We start from the raw sequence: 22,058 nt of genomic DNA on the forward strand, positions 1-22,058 counted from the left end.
CCATCACTTGTGCATCGTGGGACCTTGGAATCCTCCCCAACCTCTCTGAGCCTCAGTTTCCTTATCTGTGAAGTGGGGCGATGATAGTACTTGCTGGGCAGGCTGTGAATGCAGCAGGACGGTGTTGTCACTTATGAGTCCAGGTGTGCCTGACCAGCCCCCACCTCTGCTGTCCACCCCCAGTGCGCTTCGTGTTCCCTGGGATTCCCCGCCCACAATATGGGTTCTTGATCCGCAAAAGCTGAGTCCAGGCACAAGTCAACAAGATTGGGAGGGTGGGCTTCCCCAGTTCTTTCCATGTTAAGAGGGTTGTCTGGGCTGGGAGGGAGAGGCAAGGCAGAGGGCCACCTCCGAAGACCACACCTGGGGAGGCGCCTGCCACAGGGAGCAGAGGGACCTGTGTTCCCAGCGGGAAGCCCATAGAGGCGGCAGGACCCCAGGCGTGCAGTCCAGGGAGCCCACTAGAACTCCTTACTGCCGAGGACCATCCCCAAACAGTAAAGGGAATCGAACAGCCCCTCTCTGCCCTTCTCTCATTGCCCCACCATGACACAGGATCTGAGAGGGGCTGAGCTTGAGTTAACCTTGAGGGGCAGCCCAGACACTGGCCCCGGGGGGGCGGGGGGCAGTCCCCGCTGGAGAGAGACACAGTTCAGCAGGTGCCAGAGTAGCCGGGAGACAGCCTGGGACAGACCCTGTCCTCAGCACCAGGTCAGACCCCCAGAACCTTGGCCTGACGCCAGGGAACCATGTATTCACGGAGATTTACTTTCAGGTGGAATATTCCATGTGAGTGTCAAGGCATCCTGAATTCTCCTGTGTTTGAGTTAATAAGAAATCATTTACTAGTAAGTCCATGAGAAATCATAAATCCAGTATCCTCCAAGGGGAATGTGCCTGCGGAATGGAAATTGTTTGCCATGGAGAGGAATGCCATGGAGAGGGATGGACCGAGTGTACATTTCAGCCCACCCGCTTCGCGGCCTGAGATCGGATGCACTTGTGGGCGTGTAAGCGCCTGGAACGCCTCATGCACGCTCCTGGGTCTCCCGGGTGCTCGATGCACGTGGCTGTGTGTGGTCTTTGCTACCTGACACCGACAGGAGGTGCCATTGGCTCCCTTGCACACCAGGGGTCTTCTTTCCTCGCCTGGAGGAGGGGCCCCTTCTGCTGGGTGCCTCTGCCCGGGGCTGGCCCAATGCTTGGTTTATTCCCCTGTCCTTTGTGGCTCCAGCCTCATTGCACAGCCTCCAGGGGCTGGAACCCTGGAACCTGCAAATGTCAGCCTCTGCTGTTTGCTACCCCCTCCTCCCCCCGGCGATTTCTGCCAAGGCCATTTACACTGAATCCCTTCATCCTCGTCTCCCTCACTCCTTCTCTCTCATTCTGCCCATCTTCCTTCCAGCCTTCCCTCCATTCCCCCTTTCCTCTCTAAGTAGCTCTCAGTCTCCCTTCTTTCTCTCTCTTCTCCACCCTCCCCGTCTCCCCCACTTCCTTTTATTTCACTTCCCTCCCTCCCTCCTTTCCCATTCGCCTCCCTCTCCCCCAACTCTCCCTCTCCCTCTCTCTTTCTTTCAATTCATGCTTTTTCTTGTTCCTTTTTCTCTTTCTTTTACTTTATTTTCTCTCCCCCCTTTCATCTCTTAAATGGTCACAATTTCTTTCTTCCTTTCTCTTCCTGTGTTTTTTTTTTAAAAATAATTCTCTTTCCTTCTCTCCATTCATTCCTTATCCTCTCTCATTCCCACCCAATTCCCCTTCCTTTCTTCCATCATCTCTCTTCACGTTTCCTCTTTTTCTCCATCCTCTTTCCTCTTCTCCCCTCTCCCACCCTTCCTGTCTCCCTTGCTCTTGTCTCTTTATCTCCCAGTTCTCTCTCCATTCTCTTTTCCTGCATCTCCATGTCTGATCCTCTGCTCCCCTCTCCCCTCTCGCTCCCTCCGGGGCAGTTCCAGAAACATACCCATATATGGCCTCCATGCCAAGGATCACAGATGATGACGTCACGTGAGGGCCCACGCTCTGAGATGCTCTCCGAAGTCAAGTCCGCAGCTGATGCGCCCTGGAGGAGCTGAAGGCAGGACCACAGCCTCCCCCGTGCGATCTCCAAACAGGAAATCTGAGCTTCATAACATCTTATAGTTTGGCTTGCCATCATTGGTCATGCGGTGGGCCCGAAATAAACTCCCTGCTTAAAGGACAGCGTTTCAGAGCTGCCAGGCAGAGCAGCCAGACGCTCAGGGCCAGGGCAGAGGAGCGTGCAGGGAGCATGTGCTGAACTAAGACACTCGCAAGAGAATCTTTGTATCCCCCCTGAGCGCCCCCTGAGGCAGAGCCTAACAGGTAATGCATGCTTTCCCCTTTCTCATGCACACCTCGAGCGAGGGTGTTTGGCTGGCTTGTTGGGAACCTCCTCTAGCCACGCTACTTTCTTGCATCTCCCCCCTCTCTCTCCTGTTTTTTCTTGGGTTATGAAGCATGCCAGTGACTTTCATTTCGGATCTGGGGGACAGAGAAGCAGCCGCCTGCATGTGCTGATCCATTCTTATGGAGGATCTCGCTCAGAATATCCGTCTGTGGTGCACTTCTAAAAATGGAAATGCGAAAGGAGTTATCAATGGTGCTATTGTTGGTTTGCAGGCCTTGGGCAATCAGTGTCAGACAAGTGGCTTTCAGAAATGCTTTTATTTCGGGTGAAAAGATATTTTCATGCAGGGGGGCATCGATTTTATGGAGTGTCTATGTGTGCCCAGTATTGTGGGGCAATAGCAGCCAGGGTGCCAGGAAGCTGGGCCTGCAATGGCCTGGGGTTTAGGAGAGGAAATAGAATTTGGAAACAAAAACTAGGGCTCAAGGTAAAGAACGAGAAATGTTCTGTGGGAATGCAGAGATGCAGGAATACTGTGTGTGTGTGTGTGTGTGTGTGTGTGTGTGTGTGTGAGCATGAGGACACATTCAATGAGGAGGTGGTCTTTGAAAGGATGGGTGGGATGGCATCGGACAGAGGGGTGGAGAGAGGGACCTCCAGGTGGAGGGACAGTTTGGCAAAGGCAGACAAGTCCCGGTGGGTCTGGGCGCCTGTGGATAGTGCAGTGTGGCTACGGCAAAGGCCATGGAGGTCAGAAGTCGGGGTGCAGCTGGGAGGGGGAGCTGGAGGCAGATGCAGATCCCACCAGGTCCGTCAAGAAGATGGAACAGCCCAGCCGGTGTGGCTCAGTGGTTGACTGTCGACCCATGAACCGGTCACTGGTTGGATTCCCAGTCAGGGCACATGCCCAGGTTGCGGGCTAGATCCCCAGTGGGAGGCGTACAGGAGGCAGCCAATCAATGATGTTTCTCTCATTGATGTTTCTATCTCTCCCTTCCTCTAAAAATCAATAAAAACATATTTTGAAAAAGAAGATGGAACACATTCTTTTTTTTAAAATATATTTTATTGATTTTTTTACAGAGAGGAAGGAAGAGGGATAGAGAGCTAGAAACATCGATGAGAGAGAAACATCGACCAGCTGCCTCCTGCACACCCCCCACCAGGGATGTGCCCGCAACCAATGTACATGCCCTTGACCGGAATCGAACCCGGGACCTTTCAGTTCGCAGACCGACGCTCTATCCACTGAGCCAAACCGGTTTCAGCTGGAACACATTCTAATTGCTTCTGAGCAGAGGAGGAGCAGGCGGGATCTGACCTCAGGAAGTCAAGGGAATGGACTGGAATGAGGAGGCGGGGAGGCGGCGACTGAGGGTGGACAGGTAGATGATGGAGACCTGAGGCTGGGCAGGGGCCGCGCCCCGCCCTCCCCCCTGCACGGGGCAGAGAGTAGCTCAATGAAGGGAAAGCTCGTGCATGAGGTTGGGGCCGGAGGAGTGCACAGGGGTTCCGGCAGAGCCAGCCGGGCCAGCACACCGGCCACAGCCCTGACCTTTGCCACCAGAGGCCTGGGCAGGCTGCTGGGGGCAGAGGCTCCAATCACTTCCAAAACAGCCGATGGGTCCGGACAGCTGGTGGCAGGCCTGCTTACAGCACCCCGCCCTGAGGAGCTGGCAGAGGCCTCCACCTGGCACCACGCTAGTTTGCATCATCCATTCTTGCACAAACAGAATTTGATTCCCAGCTTCAGCACCTCCTCGCTGTCTGGCTTTACGTAACACCCTCACCCTCTCCAAACCTCAGCTTCCACATCTGGAAAATGGGAGTGACAATTACCTCTAACTCATGATGCTTTGAGTGCCTCGCGGGGAGGGGGTATCCTCGTCCTCCTCCCCCCATATAACCCACCCCTGGAGACCTCATAGTGGATAACAACACAATGAACACCCGTGAGCACTCGCCGGGCACTTGCTGTGAGCCAGGCACTGAGTCCCGTGCTTGTGGCCATTTTTCTCAGTGACTCTTCTCAAGGGCATTGTGAGTGAGAGGTGATTGCCGCTCCCATTTTCCAGATGTGGAAACTGAGGTTCCGGGAGGTTAAGGGTCTTGTGTAAAGCCAGACCGCGAGGAGGTGCTGGTGCTGGGAATCCAATCCTGGCCTCTTGGTCTATCAGCCTCCAGTGCCCACCTTCCAAGCCCTGGCCTCCTGCAGCCGCCCAGGGGGCTGACACAGCAGTAAAAGGACCTGTCCCTGGCGCAGGCAGGGGTCATACGATGCCTGTATAGCAAGGACAGGCCAGACCCAAGAGAGCCTTCCCAGAGGAGGCACCGAAATCTCCTTCCGCTCCAGGCTGCCTGGAGGAGGCAGCGGTCACAGGACTGGTTTGCACTGTGCCTTCTCCCCCTGAGCACCTGCTCTTGGACTAACTAACGCCCAGGAACGTAAGGGAAGTTGCTAAGAGCCTTGCGGTCGAGGGGACTGTAGGGGGGTTGAGGGTGGTGATGGAAAAGTAAAGTGGCTCCTTACCTGCCTGAACTTTCTAAAGAAGAGGACACCTAAAGGAGGGGTGGGAAAGACAGGGAAGATCAGGAAAGCAGAGAGAGGAAGGAAATGATCTAAACGTGGTTCTCAACCTTCCTCATGCCGCGACCCTTTAATACGGTTCCTCATGTTGTGGTGACCCCCAACCATAAAATTATTTTCGTTGCTACTTCATAACTGTAATTTTGCTACTGTTATGAATCGTAATGTAAAATCTGTGTTTTCCGATGGTCTTAGGCGACCCTGCTAGCGGTTCTCAACCTGTCTAAATAAAGGCAGGAAAGGCGGGGGGCAGGGGGGGGGGAGAAAGGAGAAAGATCTTAGATGACTTTGCTGTGATCCCGATGAAAAGATTTGTAGCCAGCCCTGTGGTTGGGCCCCAGGGGAGGGAGTGGGGGAGCAGTCTTGGGAGGGCACCCCTACCTGCCCGCCCCCCTGAGCCTTCCCACTCTGCCTGCAGCCTGGGACTGGAGCTTCCAGAACCCTCTGCGGCTCAGGGGCCTCGGTGAGGGGCCCTGTTCTCCTGGTGCCCAGAACAGGGCTGGGCAAGCTGCCCTTGGGCTGTGGAGGGCGGGGCAGCGCTGTTGGAAGCGCAGGCTGGACTGGCAGGCCCCGCCACGCCTCATCCATCCAGGCCGTTGGCACAGATGGCAGAGCCTGGCTCCCCCTGAGCCCTGGGCAGAAGCTGGGTCAGGGGCCTGCAATCCTGGGTCCAGACCTGCGTGTGGCCGGCCCCCACTGATGGGCCTGGAGCTGCAGGAGGGCAGGAGATGGGCCAGGAGAGGCGCGGGAGGGGCGGCTGTGCGGGGCCAGACCCTCAGGGCCCGGCGGGAGAGAAGTGTCCTCCACTTGGGAGGCGAAGGCGAAGGTGGCCCAGGGACCTGCAGACTCAACAGCTTGGGTCCCAAAGAAATAAAATGGAAAGGTGACATTCTTTGAGGCTTTTCTTAGCTGGTACTCATGGCACCTCCATTTCAGATGGAGCCTTAGATCGACACACACCCCCCTTCTCAGCCCCCCACCCCCCGCCCCCACCATCTCCACGGGCACAGAGTGTCTGGGGGCGTGGGAGTGGGAGCAAAGCCAGCTTTGACAGGTTCAAATCACTGGCCAGCACCTCCCACCTGGGTGACCTTGGGCCGGTCATGCACCTTCTCTGGGCCTCGGCGTCCCCTCCAGCCACCAGGGAGAAGAGCCTGGGTGTGGTGGGGTCAGCTGAGGCCTGCAGCCCTGAGCAGATTCCCTGGGAACATCAGCAACCCTGGCCCAAGCCCGGAGGCCTAGGTCCTGGCGCCTGGGGAGCCAGAGCTTTCACCAGCATCAAAGTCTGGGATTAGTGATGCGGGGAGGAGCTCTCAGCATCTTTAGAGTCTGGACAATAGGCTTAAACTCCCAGCAGCTGCGAAGCCCCGGACACCAGCAGCGAGGCCTGCCAGCACCGCCCCATGGCGAAGGCCCACCTGCGGCTTTGACCGGCCCCTTTGTGGGGGTCAAACGAGGTGGCCTGGACTCCACTCTCCCAGGGCTGGGCAGCAGCTTCCAGAGAATTGGCCACTGCCCAATTCTCACTGTCAGAGGGTCTGACGAAAAGAGGGGCAGGCAGGCCTGACTCGATCCACTCTGCCCCTTACAATCTGGGCCTCAGTCTCCCCATCTGGCCAATGGGAAGAAGCTTACCCCCATGCCCACCCCAGGGAACGGAGAAGGTCAAACGGTGCATTTCATGAACGTGGCCAGAAACAGTTGCAGGGACCCACGAGCACCCGCTGTATTTGTGGTTTAGGTTTGAAAGCAATAGGATCAGGGAGGGAGCGAGCACTTGAGTGGTTACTCCCACGAGCCCTCCAGCTAGAAGTGCTACCTCAGAGTTCGCAGGGCCCTTCTGGAAAGGGGAGGGGGCAGCAGATCAGAAAGATGAGCTTCGTTATGAACTTACTGGGCATTTCAAGGGCCAAGGACCCACCCAGGCTAATGCCCCACTTCCTCGTGTACCCCAGGCGAGCCCAAGCGCCAGTTGTTAGGACTGCCTTCGAGTAAGGGTCGTGTGATGTTTGGAAGCCCTGAAACTTTGGGGATAGGCAGATAGATAGATAGATGATAGATAATTTTATATAAACGGCGCCTCAGAAGTTTCATGATTCTGTAGGGAGACAGGCCCATAGCAGGCAGTTAGAGCAACAGAATGTGAGTGGTGCCCTTGGAGGCATCTCAGGATGCCTCAGCCATCAAATCAGGAGGGCTTCCTGGTGGAGGAGATGCATGAACTGCGTCTGGAAGGATGACTGGCCAGGTGACGAGGCAGGGAAGGGAAGGGGAGGGAAGGGAAGGGAAGGGAAGGGAAGGGAGGGGAAGGGGAGGGAAGGGAAGAGAGGTGAGCAGCGGTATTGGCTCCATCTATAAACAGCCTAAGGAGGGGAAGGATGGCTTAGATCAGCCTGTGTGCGGTCGACTTGCAGGAGTGACCCAGACTCACTCCTGACCCAAGTCCCTGGCTGAGGGGGAGCTCGGGGTCTGGAGGATGGCTGCCAGTCCCTTCTTGCCCCCGCCCTCCCAGCCATGTTCCATACCTCCCCTCCCCCGCCATTTTTTATAAGACGCCCAGGGAGCCACTCTTCCCATTGCAGCCTCCAAACCGTCACAGCGTTCCCACCTCCCCGGTACCAGGCCCCACTACCAGTTCCCTGGCGGTCAGTGAGCCTGGATGTGTGGGGAGGGGAAGGAACTGGGGGCAGGAAGGACCACTTTTTCAAATGCTGTTATTTAATCTCCACCACAGCTCTGCCAGGGCCCATGTTTCTGTGCCCATCTCACAGATGTAGAGACTGAGGCCCGACTTAAAAGAGCACTGCTCTGAGTGTTTTTGGGCGTTAACTCAGGGAACCCTGTCACAGCCCTGTTACCCCCGTTTTGCAGAGGCCACCTGGGACAGGTGGGGCTCTCCTGGAGCCATTGGTTGGGGTGCTCTGAAGGAGGCAAAAGAGGTGGCCCCCGTTTTGCTTGGTGCAAGCTGGCTGTGGACTGGCCGCCTGGAGCACCGCTCCCTCAGCAGGCCTTGAAGGGGCAAAGCCTTTCCCTGGGAACGGCTATTTTTTGTTGCAACTAGCCGTCCAGAGGGTCCCTTGAGACTGCTGGCCTCTCTCCAGGACGCAGGCCTGGAACTTGGCCCAGCCCCAGGCAGAGGCCTCAGAAATCAAGCTGGGCAGCATGAAGACGAGGGGAAACTGAGGCCACAAGAGGAGGAAGGCAGCACCTCTGACCCAGCCCCACCCTCACCCTGCCATGACATAGGTACTCTCATTGTGCCCATTTTACAGATGGAGAAACTAAGATTCTAAGAGGTCACAGGGCTAATACATGGTAAGGCTGTGATTCGAACCCGGTCAAGCTGACCCCACAGGCTACTTCCGAACTGCCTGCTTCTGCTGAGGCCGAACTGGCCCACTGCTCTCAGGGAGAGGCCCCCGGGTCCCTGGCAGACATCCCAGCCTGTGATTGCATAGTCCCGGCGATGGGGAGCCCCCTCCTGAAGCAGCCTGGCTTCACGTGAGGCCCAGCACTAAGCCTGTGCACACTGAGCCCTTCTGATTCTCCCACAAACCCTGTAATAACAGCTTCTACTGGTGTCTCCACTCTGCACATCAGGATTCTAAAGATGAGGCACTTACCCCAAGATCCTCAGAAACGGAGGGTCGCAGTGGGGAAAGCAAGCGCTGGCCAAGCCCACCGAGGGGTAGGGGAGTTCGCCCTCTCAAAGGCAGAGTCCTCGCCCTCAAGTCCCTTCAAGGTCGACCCCACCTCGTCCATCTGTATGGGCACAGGTGTAGGCCAGATGCTCAGGCTGGATGAGGATGGCAATATTACCCCGCCTGCTCAGATCCCACGTGTGTGCCCCAGGTGTGTGCCAGTTACCCGGATCAGTGTTCTTGGAGTTCCCAGAAGGAGCAGTGGATTTGAGTTTGGAAAACTGGGCTCCAAATCCCATCTTTCCAGCTTTCTGTGCAAACCCTCCCCTTCCCTTCCCTGAACCTTCATCGCCTCATCTGTAAAATGGGAGCATCAAGTCTCATGGAAGGAGTGGAAGTTTGCAGAACTAATCCCAGTTAATTCAACAAAAACCACTCTTTCCATCTAGGGCTGCTGTCGGGGCAATGCCATGAAATAACTGACAAATGGAAAAGATCTGAATACCATTCGAAACCCGGGGTAGGGTCTGGCAAGTCTGGAATTGTCTGCAGGCGACTGGCTGCTCCAGGTGACCATCACCTGCTGCCGTCACCTCCCAGAGCATCTGGGCAGGGAAAGGCACGCAGCTGAGTGCTGTCCATAGGCCTATGATCAGCCCATATCAGGGCCAACAACCGTCTTGGGGCGAGGGCCTGGAGGGCCCCCATCAAATGCTTGCTTTAACCCAGAGCCACAAGAATGCTGCATACAAAGCACCCAACCAAACATTTATTCTCATCTCCGGGGCTGCAAGTCCACTGCACACAGGCGGATCTAAGCCGCCCAGGCTGGGCTGCTCGGCTTCAGGTGCAGGCCCTGCCGTTTCGCTCGGGGCTCCTCGGTGCAGGCTGGCTCAGGCTGCCCCAGGTGTGTTCACTCTGGGGCCCAGCTCAGGGCAGTGCCTCCAGGGGGAGCTCTTCTCCGGGCGATGGCAGAAGAGCAAGCCCTACAGCACAAGCACGAGTCAAGTGGCTGCTTTATCACGTCCACCAACATTCACTGGCCAGAGCAAGTTCATGGCCAAGCCCAGTCTCAACGGGGAGAGGAGAGGGGATACTCTGCCTCCAGGGAGAGGGGTGAGCATTTGCCAGGCAAACCAAATTATAGCACTAGTATTTTGGATATTTTTTAAAAGACCTCATGTGATTCTGATGTTCAGCCAGGGCTCAGAACCATTGACCTACGGTCACGCTGCCTGTCAGCCAGTCAAAACGAAAATCAGGCTTAATGAATTTTACTTTATTTCCTAAAAGCCGTTTGTCTCAACCAGTGTTCATTTTTCCTCGAGGCATGTGTGGGCTTTTTGTTTGTTTGTTTTTGTTTTTTTTTAAAAAGAGAGTCCCTGGAATTAACACAACAATTTTTTTTTAAAAAAACAATTGATTTTAATTAGATCACGAGATTTTAAGTAACAGGCTTATGTATGAGCCCTAGCATGCAGTGCCGAGAAATGGAAAAATGCCGGGATAAGATGTTGTTGGGTAATTGGAAGGAAGGAAGGAATGTGAGCACTTGTGAACATTCGTGAGGACAGGGATTTTTATCCGGTGGCATCATCGTTGTATCACCGATGCTTAGATGAGTGCCTGACACAGAGTAGGTGCTCAATAAGTAATCCCTCAGCGTGCATTCATAGAGACAGGCTGTCTGGAATAGAAGACTGAATGGTGGATGAGTGGATGGTTGGTGAGAGATAGATGTGTAATTGGATGGATGAGAGGAGGGATGGAGAAAGGATGAGTAGGTGGACAGACAGAATGATCAGGGGGTGGATAATGGAGGGATGGATATGACTGGATGGATAGATAGATGAGTAGATGGATAGGAGCATGAATGGTTGGGTGGATGGCTGATTAGGTCATTGGATAAATGGATGGATACGTGGACAGATGGGAGGGTGGATGGATAAATGAGTGGGTGGGTGGACAGACTGATGCATGGGGGGTATGGCTCATAGATTCGTGGATGCCAGAAGATAGCAGAGACTTCCCAGTGGGTAAACATAGATATTCTGCAAAATTGTTAGTGACCAGGATGTTTTGGTCTCCTCACAGGGTTTTCTGGTTTGCTGCTTCCTCCTCCCCACCAAGTGTCTCCTCTGGAGGCCGGGGTGAGAGGTGCGAGAGATGGCCACGGAGATCAGTGCTCCGGGCACCCAGCGTGCCATCGGGAACGAGGAGTACAGCCTGTACAGCAGCCTGAGCGAGGAGGAGCTGGTCCAGATGGCCATTGAGCAGAGTCTGGCTGACAAGACGCGGGGCCCAACCACTACTGAGGCCTCCCTGTCCACACGTGCCAACCGCCAACCTGCCCATTTCTACCCATGGACCAGGTAAGCCAGGAGAGGCCAACTGGGCCGTTCATAAGGTGCCGGTCCCAAGTGCTATTAATCCAAATCCGAAATTATTTACATTTATTATCTGAGCTCTTGCCTCATTTAACCCTCTTAAGAACCTTCTAGGAGGCTCTGTGCTAGATTCCCATTTTGCAGATGAAGAAACTGAAGCGCAAGGCTGAGGAACTAGTCTCAGACCACACAGCGAGTAGATGGGGTTGCAGGGACGGGGCTGTGGCCGGGCCTTGCACTGCTGACCGCATATTTGAATGCAGTAGATGGACAACCGCGTCTGCCCAGAGCTCCCAACCCCATCTGTGCAGTCTCCCTGGGAAAACTTGTCTGATACGCAAATGACATCTCCCCAGCAAGGCGATCCTGCCTCCTTGCTCCGGCACCCCCGTCTCAGCATGACCCCACCCTCCCAGCAGCAGGACCGGCTAGAGCAGCACCATGCCACCCCGAGGTATGAGACAGGCCACAGTTGCAATTCCACATACACTATTTTTTTTGTGGTTTTTAAAAGTATATATATATATTTCAGAGAGGAAGGGAGAGGGAGAGAGAGATAGAAACATCAATGATGAGAGAGAATCATTGACCGGCTGCCTCCTGCACGCCCCACACTGGGTGCCCTGACCGGGAATTGAACCGTGACCTCCTAGTTCACAGGTCAACGCTCAACCACCAAGCCACGCCAGCTGGACTCCACATGCACCATTTTGAATGTCCCAAGAGCCACATTAAAAAGTAGAGAGAAACAGGTGAAATTAACTTATGCCTGAAATATTATCATTTCCACATCATCAATATAAAAAACCACAGAAAAGATGTGTACATTCTTGTTTTCTCACAGTAAGTCTTTGGAATCCGGTGTCTTTTGCACTCACAGTGCATCTCGACTCAGACTCCCACATCTCCGGGGCTCACTAGCCCCTGTGGCCAGTGGCGGCCGGACAGGACACCGTCTTGGTAGGGGGTGGGAGCCGGGAACATGATGAAGCACTGGACCTCAGATGCTTTTAGAAAAGAAACACATAAATTTAAAAGATGTTCTGCTCCCCAGGAGTCCAAGTCGAGTGTGTGTTGGGAAGTGGCTGACGGGGATGGGGATGGCTGCTATAACTGTGTTATCTTGGGCCCGGGCCTCAGATCTCATTGTCTCCAGCAGCTAGCTGACTCCCTATGTGGCCCTGGGCAAGTCACCTAACCTTTCTGAAACACAGTCTCCTTTTCGAATAATAATAGCGACAACAATAAACAGACTTTCCCCGGTGTCCAGCCCCAGCTGATAGGGATGAAGGTAGGTGATGGTGCGACTCTGGCCCTTGCCCAGGCTGGACCATCTCTGCTAGACAGGCTGGGCTAAGGCCCGGGATGTCTGTCACCAGGGAGTCCCTTCTACAGGGGAAGGCAGGCAGCCTCCTTGGGCAGCTGCGAGGCTCCAGGTTATGGAGCTGCCCCCGAGGACACTCCATCTGGGGACACAACCTGAAAAACAGAAGCTCAGAGCCAAGAACTCGGGGTGCCTCATGCTCTAGGCCACTCTGGTTCCTGTCCTGGCCAGTTAGTTCAGCGTAAGTCAGACCACAGCTTCCTCTCTCTCAGGAGGGATCAGATAGAAGAGCAGCCTTCCTCCCACGGAGCCTTCAGCACAAGCCAGCATCCCGGGCCTCGCAGCCTTCTCCCAGCGTGGGAGCCCCACCCGGGAGGCCTGCGTCCAGACTCTGGCCTCCTCCTTCCTCCAGTGGAGAAAGAAGTGGAGACACACTTGTGAGGCCAGCGTAACCACTTACCCAGCCTCCTGAGAAAAAGGCTCTCAGAGAGAAGTAAACTGACTTATCCAAGGTCATGTGGTCCTCACTGACGATCCAGGCACAAGTAACGTCGGGGAGAAGAATTCAGCCCTGCATCTTGTCACTCTCCCCCCAGAAAATTTTTTAAAAATATATATTTTATTGATTTTTTTTACAGAGAGGAAAGGAGAGGGATAGAGAGTTAGAAACATCAATGAGAGAGAAACATCGACCAGCTGCCTCCTGCACACCCCCTACTGGGGATGTACCCGAAACCAAGGCACATGCCCTTGACTGGAATTGAACCTGGGACTTTTCAGTCTGCAGGCCAATGCTCTATCCACTGAGCCAAACCAGTCAGGGCCAGAAAAAAATTTTTTATTGAAATTATTGGGGTGACAGCCTACCTAATAAATAGGGAATATGCTAATTGACCATCACAACATCACAAATATGGCAGCACCCACAGCCAATAAGGAAGGAATATGCTAATTGACTGCCACACCTCAAAATGGTGGCACCCACAGCTACAAGATGGTGGCGCCCAATCCCCTCAGCCCCACTGGGGCAGCAGGCACACAGCACGGCCGGGCCCGTCCCCAGGTGGGTCTGGCTGCTCACATGTCTGCCTCTGGAGTCCCCCAGTCCCCTCAGCCCCCCAGCCGCCCAGGGCCACCCAAGGCTCAGGTAACCAGGGCCAGCCGAGGCTTGCGCTGCCGGCAGTGGCAGCAGCAGAGGTGTGATTGGGGCGTCGCCTTCCCCTGATTGCTGGGTTGTCTCCCGCTTCTGAGGGCTCCTGGATTGTGAGAGGGGGCAGGCTGGGCTAAGGGACCCCGCTCCAGTGCATGAATTTTCATGCACCGAGCCTCTAGTTAGTTAATAAAATTATGTAAGTTTCAGGTGTATAATTCTATAATACATCATCTATATATTGTATTGTGTGTTCACTACCCCAAGTCAAGTGTGTTTCCATCACCATTTATGCCCCTTTACCCTCCCCTACCTCTCCCTACCCCCTTTCCCTCTGGTAATCACCATACTGTGGTCTGTGTCTGAGTTTTTTTCTTTGCTAATCATCTTCCAAGCCTTGGCCGTCTGAGGGCTCCCTGAAAGGTGGGCCCAACTTCCCATCCCATAGAGAAGTAGGGTTCCTGCACTGCTGGCCAGAGAGGAACAAAACAGGGGGCCCAAGGTTACTATGGTGGACCAGTCAGAGTGAGACCAGGAAGCTGGGTCTTCAGTCTTTGAACTTCTGCATTTTATTTAAGGTGACATTTCTGAGAAGACAAAGGAGGAAAGCATGAAGCAGGAACTTGCTTGGGCTGATGTGCACACACTGTGAACAATTCAGTCAGTCCATCCACACTCATGGTGCACTTCTGATGTGCCAGCTTCCTGGCCCTGGATGTGAATCGGGCCCGGTCCCTGCCCTGTCCAAGCTTGAAGTCTAATGAGTATAAAAGGCACAGAAGTACCTGATGACCCAACAGGAAAGGTGTAGCAATGGGGCTTGTCTCAGTGTCAGAGGGACGCAGAAAGGGTCTTTTCACTTAGTCAAGGAGGTGGGCTTTGCAGGATGAATAGGAGTTCACCAAGCAGGGTAGAGGAAGCAAACTTCTTTAAGCCTCAGTTTCCTCATCTGCAAAAGGGAGCCAATTGCATCTCCTGCACAAAGTGGACTCGAGGGTGAAAGGAGGTGCTTTGTGCCATGTGCCTGTCATAAGGCTTGGCACATAGCAAGCGCTCAACTGGTCTCGGCTATGCGTGTGTGGGAAGGCAGATGTTGCCACTGGAATTCTGTTCTCTGTGATTCCTCTCGGGTCAGCCCAGAAAGGATGGCTTGGTCAATGGGAGAGGGAGAAACAGAATGCTCACGGGAGGCAGGCGGGTCCCAAAGACCCGAGGGAACGGGATGGAGGTGGCAATGCCGTGTGAGCTCCGCCTCTCTGTACCCGAGAGGGCGGGGGCTGGTTCTCCGGGAATCTGAGGTGGTGGCATGCAGCCAGCCAGCACTGCGACTACCATATGGGATAGGACCCCTCCAAAGGCTTTGTTTCGTTTCATTCATTTACGTGTATCTAGTGCCTACTGTGTGCCAGGCACTGTGCGCATGACACCTGTGCTTGACATAGGGTTGGTATGAGGACCAGCTGAGAGACAAACACAGGGTCTGGGCACCGTGGTGGGCATGGGCAGGCTCTGGAATTTGTGAGCTTCCTCCCTTTGAGGTGCCTGCATGCCGCCTGCGTTCAGCCAGGTGCTGCCCAAGGTAACACCTCTCCTGGGGCGGCTTAGGCTTCTCATTCGCCGAGAAGCCAGCGGGCATCACAGCTCCGCTCGCTGCTCTCCCCAAGGCGGAAGCCAGGACAGGCCAGCGGGGAGCTGGTGATGGTGCTGCACTCCTGACCCCCGCCCTGCCCGCCCACACGAAGGACAGGACCCTACCTGGGCCCCTTCGAGGGCACGACCTGCGCCCACATCCCGCCAGCCAGGTTCCTCTCACGTCTGATGAGTCAGCCCGTGGTTCCCCTGCTCTGGGCCTGGGCAGGAAGTGGGCTGCAGCCTCAGCAGAGAGAGCACGAAGCCAGTCAGGGCCTGGCTCCCCCGCCAGCCGAGCTGAGACCCACGGCTCGGAGCGCTCGCCCTGCCTGCCCCTAACACCCAGTTCACCACAAGGTCAGGGCTCCCAGAACAAGTCCTCCCGCCCCTTTTCCAGCCCCTCCCCCACGGCTCTGAGGTGGTGTGTGTGTGTCCTTGTCTCACGTCCCGCTGGCCCCCGAACATCCTGAGGATCAACGAAAAGAAGTGCCCTAGCCCAGCTGGTGTTGCTCAGTGGTTGAGCATCGACCTAGGAGCCAGGAGGTCCCTGTTCGATTCCCGGTCAGGGCACATGCCCCAGGTTGCGGGTTCGGTCCCCAGTATGGGGCGTGCAGGAGGCAGCCCATCAAAGGTTCTCTCTCATCATTGATGTTTCTATCGCTCTCTCCCCCTTTCCCTTCGTCTCTGAAATCAATAAAAATACATATTTTAAAAAAGAAGCGCCATGTTGGTCTGCACCCCCAGGTGCTAGTACGGGGCGTGAGCGAGCAGGAACTGAGAGGTTCTTGTTGAACTGATTCGGTTTGCCTGTTTCCTCCTCCGCGAAGAGAGAGCACAACACCCCTGCCTCCATCCTGGTGGCGGGACCGGGGACCTGAGGCACAAGCCCAGGGGCTGTCAGCACGCCGACTCGCTGCCACCCGCACCGGCCTCCCGGTCTCACGGTTGCTGTCATTGTTACTGCGCCATCAGAGGGAGGGCCTCGTCCTGGGGTGGAGTCTGGGACTTGGCCAGGGCCTACCACCTTGCTGAAAACATCCCAGCTCTGGGAGGGAGAACGTTTGGGTCTGTTTCTGCTGACCTGCCTGGGTTGGATCTTCACGTGGTGTTTGGTTCTTGCTTCATGGATGCACGGAGGCTTCTGAACAGCAGAGCGAGATGCTAGACTTGGAGACGCTTGATGCGTTTCTGTCATTAACAGCACACGGTACCGTGCCTTGGAGCTTAGTAACCTGTAATAAAATTCAAATGATATTTAACAAATGGGAGACCACACCTGGGCCAAGGCCGAGGGCGGCTGGGACCCCGGGATCGTGTGGAGACCAGAGCCTGCCCAGCGCTCTCCCTATTACGCACAGGTAATAGTACGGAGCCCGGGGTTCCGGGCCAGTGGATTGGTCTCTCAGCTGTTTGACACGCTGACTTTCCACGCGCGTTCATCTCAGCAAAGACGCCACGGCGACGACAGCAGCGAGGAACCCCTGGCCTGGTCCTACCTCCTCATTATTTTAAAAATTGATTCAGAGAGAAAGGGAGAGGGAGAGAGAGAAACATCAGTGATGAGAGAGAATCACTGATCGGCTGCCTCCTGCACGACCCACACTGGAAATCAAGCCCACAACCCGGGCATGTGTCCTGACGGGGAATCGAACCATGACCTCTGGTTCACAGGTCGACGCTCAACCACTGAGCCAGGCCGGCCAGGTCCTACCTCCTCCTTTTGTAAAGGAGGAAACTGAGGCACAAAGAGGGGCAGGGCCTTGTTCAAAGCCACGGGGCCTGTCAGGTGGCCTTAGAGCCGGAGAGGACAAAGAGGCGGGGGAGGTGGTGTCAGCGCTCTGCTCCCTCAGCAGCTGCAGCTGTGTGTGTGTGTGGGGGGGGAGGTGCGGGGGGGGGCAGCCCCCCACCTTGCAGAGTCCCAGTTTCCTCGTCCATAAAAGGCCGTGATCTTGGCACCCACCTCCAGCGTTAACGAATGAGGAGTGGGTACCCAGGAGAGAGGAGGTGGTGACAAGTAGAAGGGGGGGCAGGAGGTGAAGGTGGTATCAGTGATGAGGATGAGGAAGGGGTGACCTGGCCATCCCCCCCGCGATGGGCTGGAGCAATGGAATCAGGGGTCCTTCCTTCTCTCTCTGATCCCTCACCCCTCCCACGGTGTCCTGGCCTCGCTGAGGTACCCACAGAGTCTGTCGAGTCTGGCCTGTTCTGGAAGTATGGGTCCTACTCAGGGTCAAGTTTCTAGCACCTCCATGCCCCACAGGGTGCTGGTCACCAGTAACAATGTCCTCCCCAACCCCATAGGGCACCCCCCAGAGGGGTGCTCCCAGTATCAGGGCTGACCTGTTGGGAAGAGGGCCAGCATGGGCCACGTGTCCCATTCGCACTACAACCCAGCCAACCGGATTCATGGAGTGGACACCACACCTCCTTTCCCCGCTCCCATCTTCAGAATAGCCGGATGGGGTGGGGAAACGGAGGCTCAGAAAGGCAAAGTGATGATAACATTAATGGTGGACACGACGGAGCACCCCTGTGCGTGGCCCTCTGCTAAGCACGTCACACCGTCCACTCACTGAGACCTCAGCGGCCCTGAGACTAAGGCCCAGCGAAGTTCAGCCTGCCCAAGGTCACACGGCCAGAAAGTGCCAGAGCCTGAATTTGAACACACATTGGCCCGACTCCAAACCCTGGCCCCTATAACCTTCCTCGGCATCCTTTTGCTCAAACCTTTATTTTTTAAAAATATTTTTTATTGATTTCAGAGAGGAAGGGAGAGGGAGAGAGAGAGAGAGAAACATCAATGATGTGAGAGAATCATTGATCGGCTGCCACCTGCACGTCCCCTACTGGGGATCAAGCCTGAAACCCAGGCACATGCCCTGACCGGGAATCGAACCCGTGACCTCCTGGTTCATAGGGCGACGCTCAACCACTGAGTCACCCCGGGCCGGGCTGCTGACACCTTTCTACTAGACGTTCCCAACCCTGGGACGCAGGCCTCGACCAGCCCGGCTTTCAGCTTCGCTCCCCTGCCCCCACCCCCATGAAGCTCTTGTCCAACGCCGTTAGAACCGGGCCTGGCCAGCCCCGAGGCTGAGCCCCTTTCATCCTGGGACCTGCGGCTGACACGTCTCACATCCTCCCTGGCGAAGAATGTCACCTTGTTTCCTATCTGCCTCCTGTGTGGTTGGCTGGGGAAGGGGACCGCAGGAGTGGGGGTGAGGTTAACCTCATTGTTGTCTTATATGGTCATTTAAATCTCCCAGGGCTTCCTCCAAGGGCCAAAAATAATCCGAGACACAGCAGCTGTGTCCAGCACGGAGCGGACCGGGCCATCTGCTTTGGTTCAGAGCCCTGTGTCTGTCAGTCTCTCCCCCTCGCGCTCCCTCTGTCCTCCGACCTGCCTCTGGCCATGACCTGCTTCTCATATGCAGAGTATTTTTCCCTCTTTCACTCCTGCCCTGCACCCTCCAGGTCCACGGCGCCACCCGAGAGCGGCTCGGCCCACCTGGGCCTGTTCCAGGGGGTCATGCAGAAATACAACCGCAACAAGGCCTCCCAGCTGGCGTAAGTGACCCCCGGCCTGCCCCCCGCTCCGCCCCCGACTATCCAGGCTCCTCTCCCAACTGGGGATGGTGGGGGAGGGGGTGGGAAGCCAGGCCCCAGGCAGGGGGGCACTCTGGGGGGACCTCCCAGGCACACCCCTCCCTAGGGTGTCCCCCTGAGACCCAGTGTTCCTGCTGAGCTGGGCTTGGTGGTCACAGACTCTGCCCTCGAGCGATGGCCAGGCTGTGACTGTGATGAACCCCTCAAAGCCCCAGACGAGCCCTGTGTGCTGGGGCTCTGAATCTGGGGTCCCAGCAGGGGAGCCGGCCCTAGAACCTCGGAGGCCCAGAGGGGTTTGGAGCCCGGAGCTGATAAGTCAGCCACACCCTCTGTCTCAGTTCCCCCGACCCCTGGTCATCACTGCGGGGGGCAGGGTTCGTTTCGCTTTGTTGCCTTTATTAGTTAAGTGCCAGGTGCTAAAATCCAGAAATAATTGAGTTACCGATTACCGCAGGATCTGTTTGCCGGCACCAGGGTGCTGGGCTAGGTGTGTCCGGGGGAAATAGCTCGGTACCGTTTGCTTCTCTCTCCCCACATGGACCCCAGACGCCTCTAAAAGCAAAAGAAGGGCCATCGCTGGCACCCTATTCGCTTGCCCGGTTATGTTGGGGAGAGGGGAGGAGGCAATGGCCAATCTTCTGCTCCCCTCCCCGGCCCATTTGGAGCCCCCACTTCCTTGGTGCTGCAGGTGGGAGCTTGACTGTGGAGGAGACCCGGGGTCTGGTCTCTGCTGCCGAGGTTTCCCGTGACCGCCCGGGAGTCGCTGTGAGGTTGGAGGGCAGAGTGGCCTCCAGGGTCCTGTTCAGGTCCTTGGTTTCTGAGGGCCTGACACCCCAGGGCCACTCCCACCCTCGGGGCGGGACTCTGGCTGGGCTCAGAGGAGGACACCCGGGCTGGTGGCGGGCCCTGAGGGTGTTCTCAGGATGCCGCGCACCCCCAAGGCCACAAGAACAGCCGGCCGCCTCTTTCCACTTCAGCCAGGGCCCCCAGGAGGCCTTCCAGGGAGACAGACACATACCCCCCTGGGGCTTTTCCCGACAACGACGGGGGCTGCTCTGGCCGCTCATCAGAGGAACTCATCAGGGTGGCAGTGATGGCGCTGATGGGGATTCCAGGGCTTATCTGGTCAGTTACCCATCGTCCTTGCTGGGTCTGTAACTTAACTGGCATCTGAGCTCCGAAGCTATTAATAACCTAACGGAGAGGCTGAGCGTCAGGGGGAAGTCCCTGCGGCTGGAGGAAGCAGTGGGAGGGTAGAGGGGCTGGCCCTGGAGACCCTCGGGCCTATCCCCGCCTCGGACAGGGGTGGGGCCTGTCACTTCTCCACCTGGGAAGTGGGGCCACGTCTGCAGAATGTGCCCCAGGAGTAAATCTGGGAGTCCCAGGCATCAGGGTCTTCACTGACTCTCCAAGGGTGGGGGGAGGGAGCTCTGTGAATGCATGCATGATGAATGAATGAACGAACGAACGAACGAATGGAGTGGCTTCAATGAGCCAAGCAGAGAAGTTATCATTTGTATTAGCCCTGAATTCTTTTTGACATTCGGAGTTTTAAATGGATTGATTAATCAGATTGGTTAACCCTTCTAGAACGTAAGTCTTTCAGCTGCTAAATGTTCTGGGGTGAGGATAAAGGTCAGGAGCAAGAAGAGGGTTGCTGAGTGCAGAGTCCCCCTCGGAGGGGTCTGTGCCTTCGTTTCAGAGCTGCTCAACGTGCAATCGGGCCCCAGGGGTGAAGGTGCTCGGTCAGTGTGGGAAGGTGGTGGAGCATCGCTAACACTGCCCACGGGGTCAGTTTTCCATCCCTTCGGAGGCCGGCACTGTAAACTCCAATTCTCTCGGCGGACATGGTCTTGGTGTAACACTAGAGGCGGCCACGAACAACCACAGGGACAGAGGGGTCCCCTAATCCTCTTTCAGCCACCAATGAGCTTTGTCTAAAAGGGACCCCTGTTTCCAGCTGTGGAAGTGGAGGAGCTTGCCATGTCTCAACCATTTCTAGTAGTTTCCCTGCGTGGCGGGCGTTTGGAGATTAAAGCTGTGGAAACGCCCCAGGATGCTCACAGGGGATTGAACACTGGCAAGGCTTGATCTGGACCCACACGTACCTTGTAGGCCAGTGTGTCCTCCAGACGCTCCCGGGAGGCCATTGCCACACATGTTTGAACAAGATGTAAATGAAATTCCCAAAGAAACAAGCAAAACTCTGATAAAAAAAAAAAAAAGAGGCTATCTTTTTGGAAACAGAAGGGATGAAGGTGTGAAATAATTGTTGGGGTTCCCTGGTTCTGAATTCTTCCTTTTTTCCTTCCTCTCTCCCTCCCTTCCCTCTTTCTCTTTCTTTCTTTCTTTCTTTCTTTCTTTCTTTCTTTCTTTCTTTCTTTCTTTCTTTCTTTCTTTCTTTTTTTCTTTCCCTTCCTTTCTTTCTTTCTTTCTTTCTTTCTTTCTTTCTTTCTTTCTTTCTTTCTTTCTTTCTTTCTTTCTTTCTTTCTTTCTTCCTTTCTCTCTCTCTCCCTTCTTTTCTCTTTCTTTCTTTCTTTCTTTCTTTCTTTCTTTCTTTCTTTCTTTCTTTCTTTCTTTTTCTTTCTCTTTCTTTCTTTCTTTCTTTCTTTCTGCAAATATTTATTTAGCACCTATTATGGGCCAGCACTGATTTGGCCCTGGGAATTGAATCATGAGAAATAAAAGAAAGACACAGTCACCATCTTCTTGGAGCTCATAGTCCAGTGGGGGAGACAGACAGTGGTCAAACAATCATTCGAAAACATTGAGGGCCAGTGGTTATATGAGGACTTATGACTGGAGGCAGGGAGAGGCTGACCTGGCCAGGCAGGCTGAGGAAGCTGCGACGGAGCTGAGATCTGGAGGGGCCAAGGTCAGGGCCAAGGTCAGGGCCGAGGTCGGGCCAAGCTTCCAGGGCACACCCCTGTGGGTTAGGATTATTCTCCTTATTGCAGAGGATGCTGGCTGCAGGGGGCTGAGCACCTGTCCAGACCAGCAGGGACAAGAGGGGCAGATGATCCCACAGCTTGCACCGCTCCTGGCCACCAGCAGGCCCTGCTCTCGCCCTGGGAGAGAGGCAGCCTGGCTCAGCCCGTGTCTGCCCGGGTTCTGAGGAGGCCCCATCCCTCGTCCTCACAGGCCCGTGGACCCTGTGCTAAAGGCCATCAAGGAAGATGATGAAGAGGCCCTGAAGGCCATGATGCAGGCGGGGCGGAATCTCGCGGAGGCCAACAAGGAGGGCTGGCTGCCGCTGCACGAGGCGGCCTACTACGGCCAGCTGAGCTGCCTGAAGGCCCTGCACCGAGGTGAGGCCGCCGCTCTGGGTGCAGCCGGGCCTGGGAGTGGGACTCAGGGCGAGGGCTC

At 55.6% G+C, this 22,058-nt stretch overlaps 1 protein-coding gene across 1 annotated transcript in view; it reads left to right on the top strand.

Annotated features, from left to right (window-relative positions):
* Window positions 1-2,168: 2,168 nt before the first annotated feature.
* Window positions 2,169-22,058, top strand: part of ASB2 (ankyrin repeat and SOCS box containing 2) — a 35,689-nt gene continuing 15,799 nt past the window's right edge. The window contains exons 1-4 of the mRNA XM_079767447.1: window positions 2,169-2,343; window positions 10,691-10,968; window positions 18,561-18,653; window positions 21,834-22,000. Of these exons, the coding sequence (XP_079623573.1) occupies window positions 10,763-10,968; window positions 18,561-18,653; window positions 21,834-22,000 (466 nt within the window). The 5' untranslated portion in view covers window positions 2,169-2,343; window positions 10,691-10,762. The remainder of the gene's footprint in view (window positions 2,344-10,690; window positions 10,969-18,560; window positions 18,654-21,833; window positions 22,001-22,058) is intronic.

This window comes from Cnephaeus nilssonii, assembly GCF_951640355.1.
Source record: "Cnephaeus nilssonii genome assembly, chromosome: 4".
Classification (NCBI taxonomy): domain Eukaryota; kingdom Metazoa; phylum Chordata; class Mammalia; order Chiroptera; family Vespertilionidae; genus Cnephaeus; species Cnephaeus nilssonii.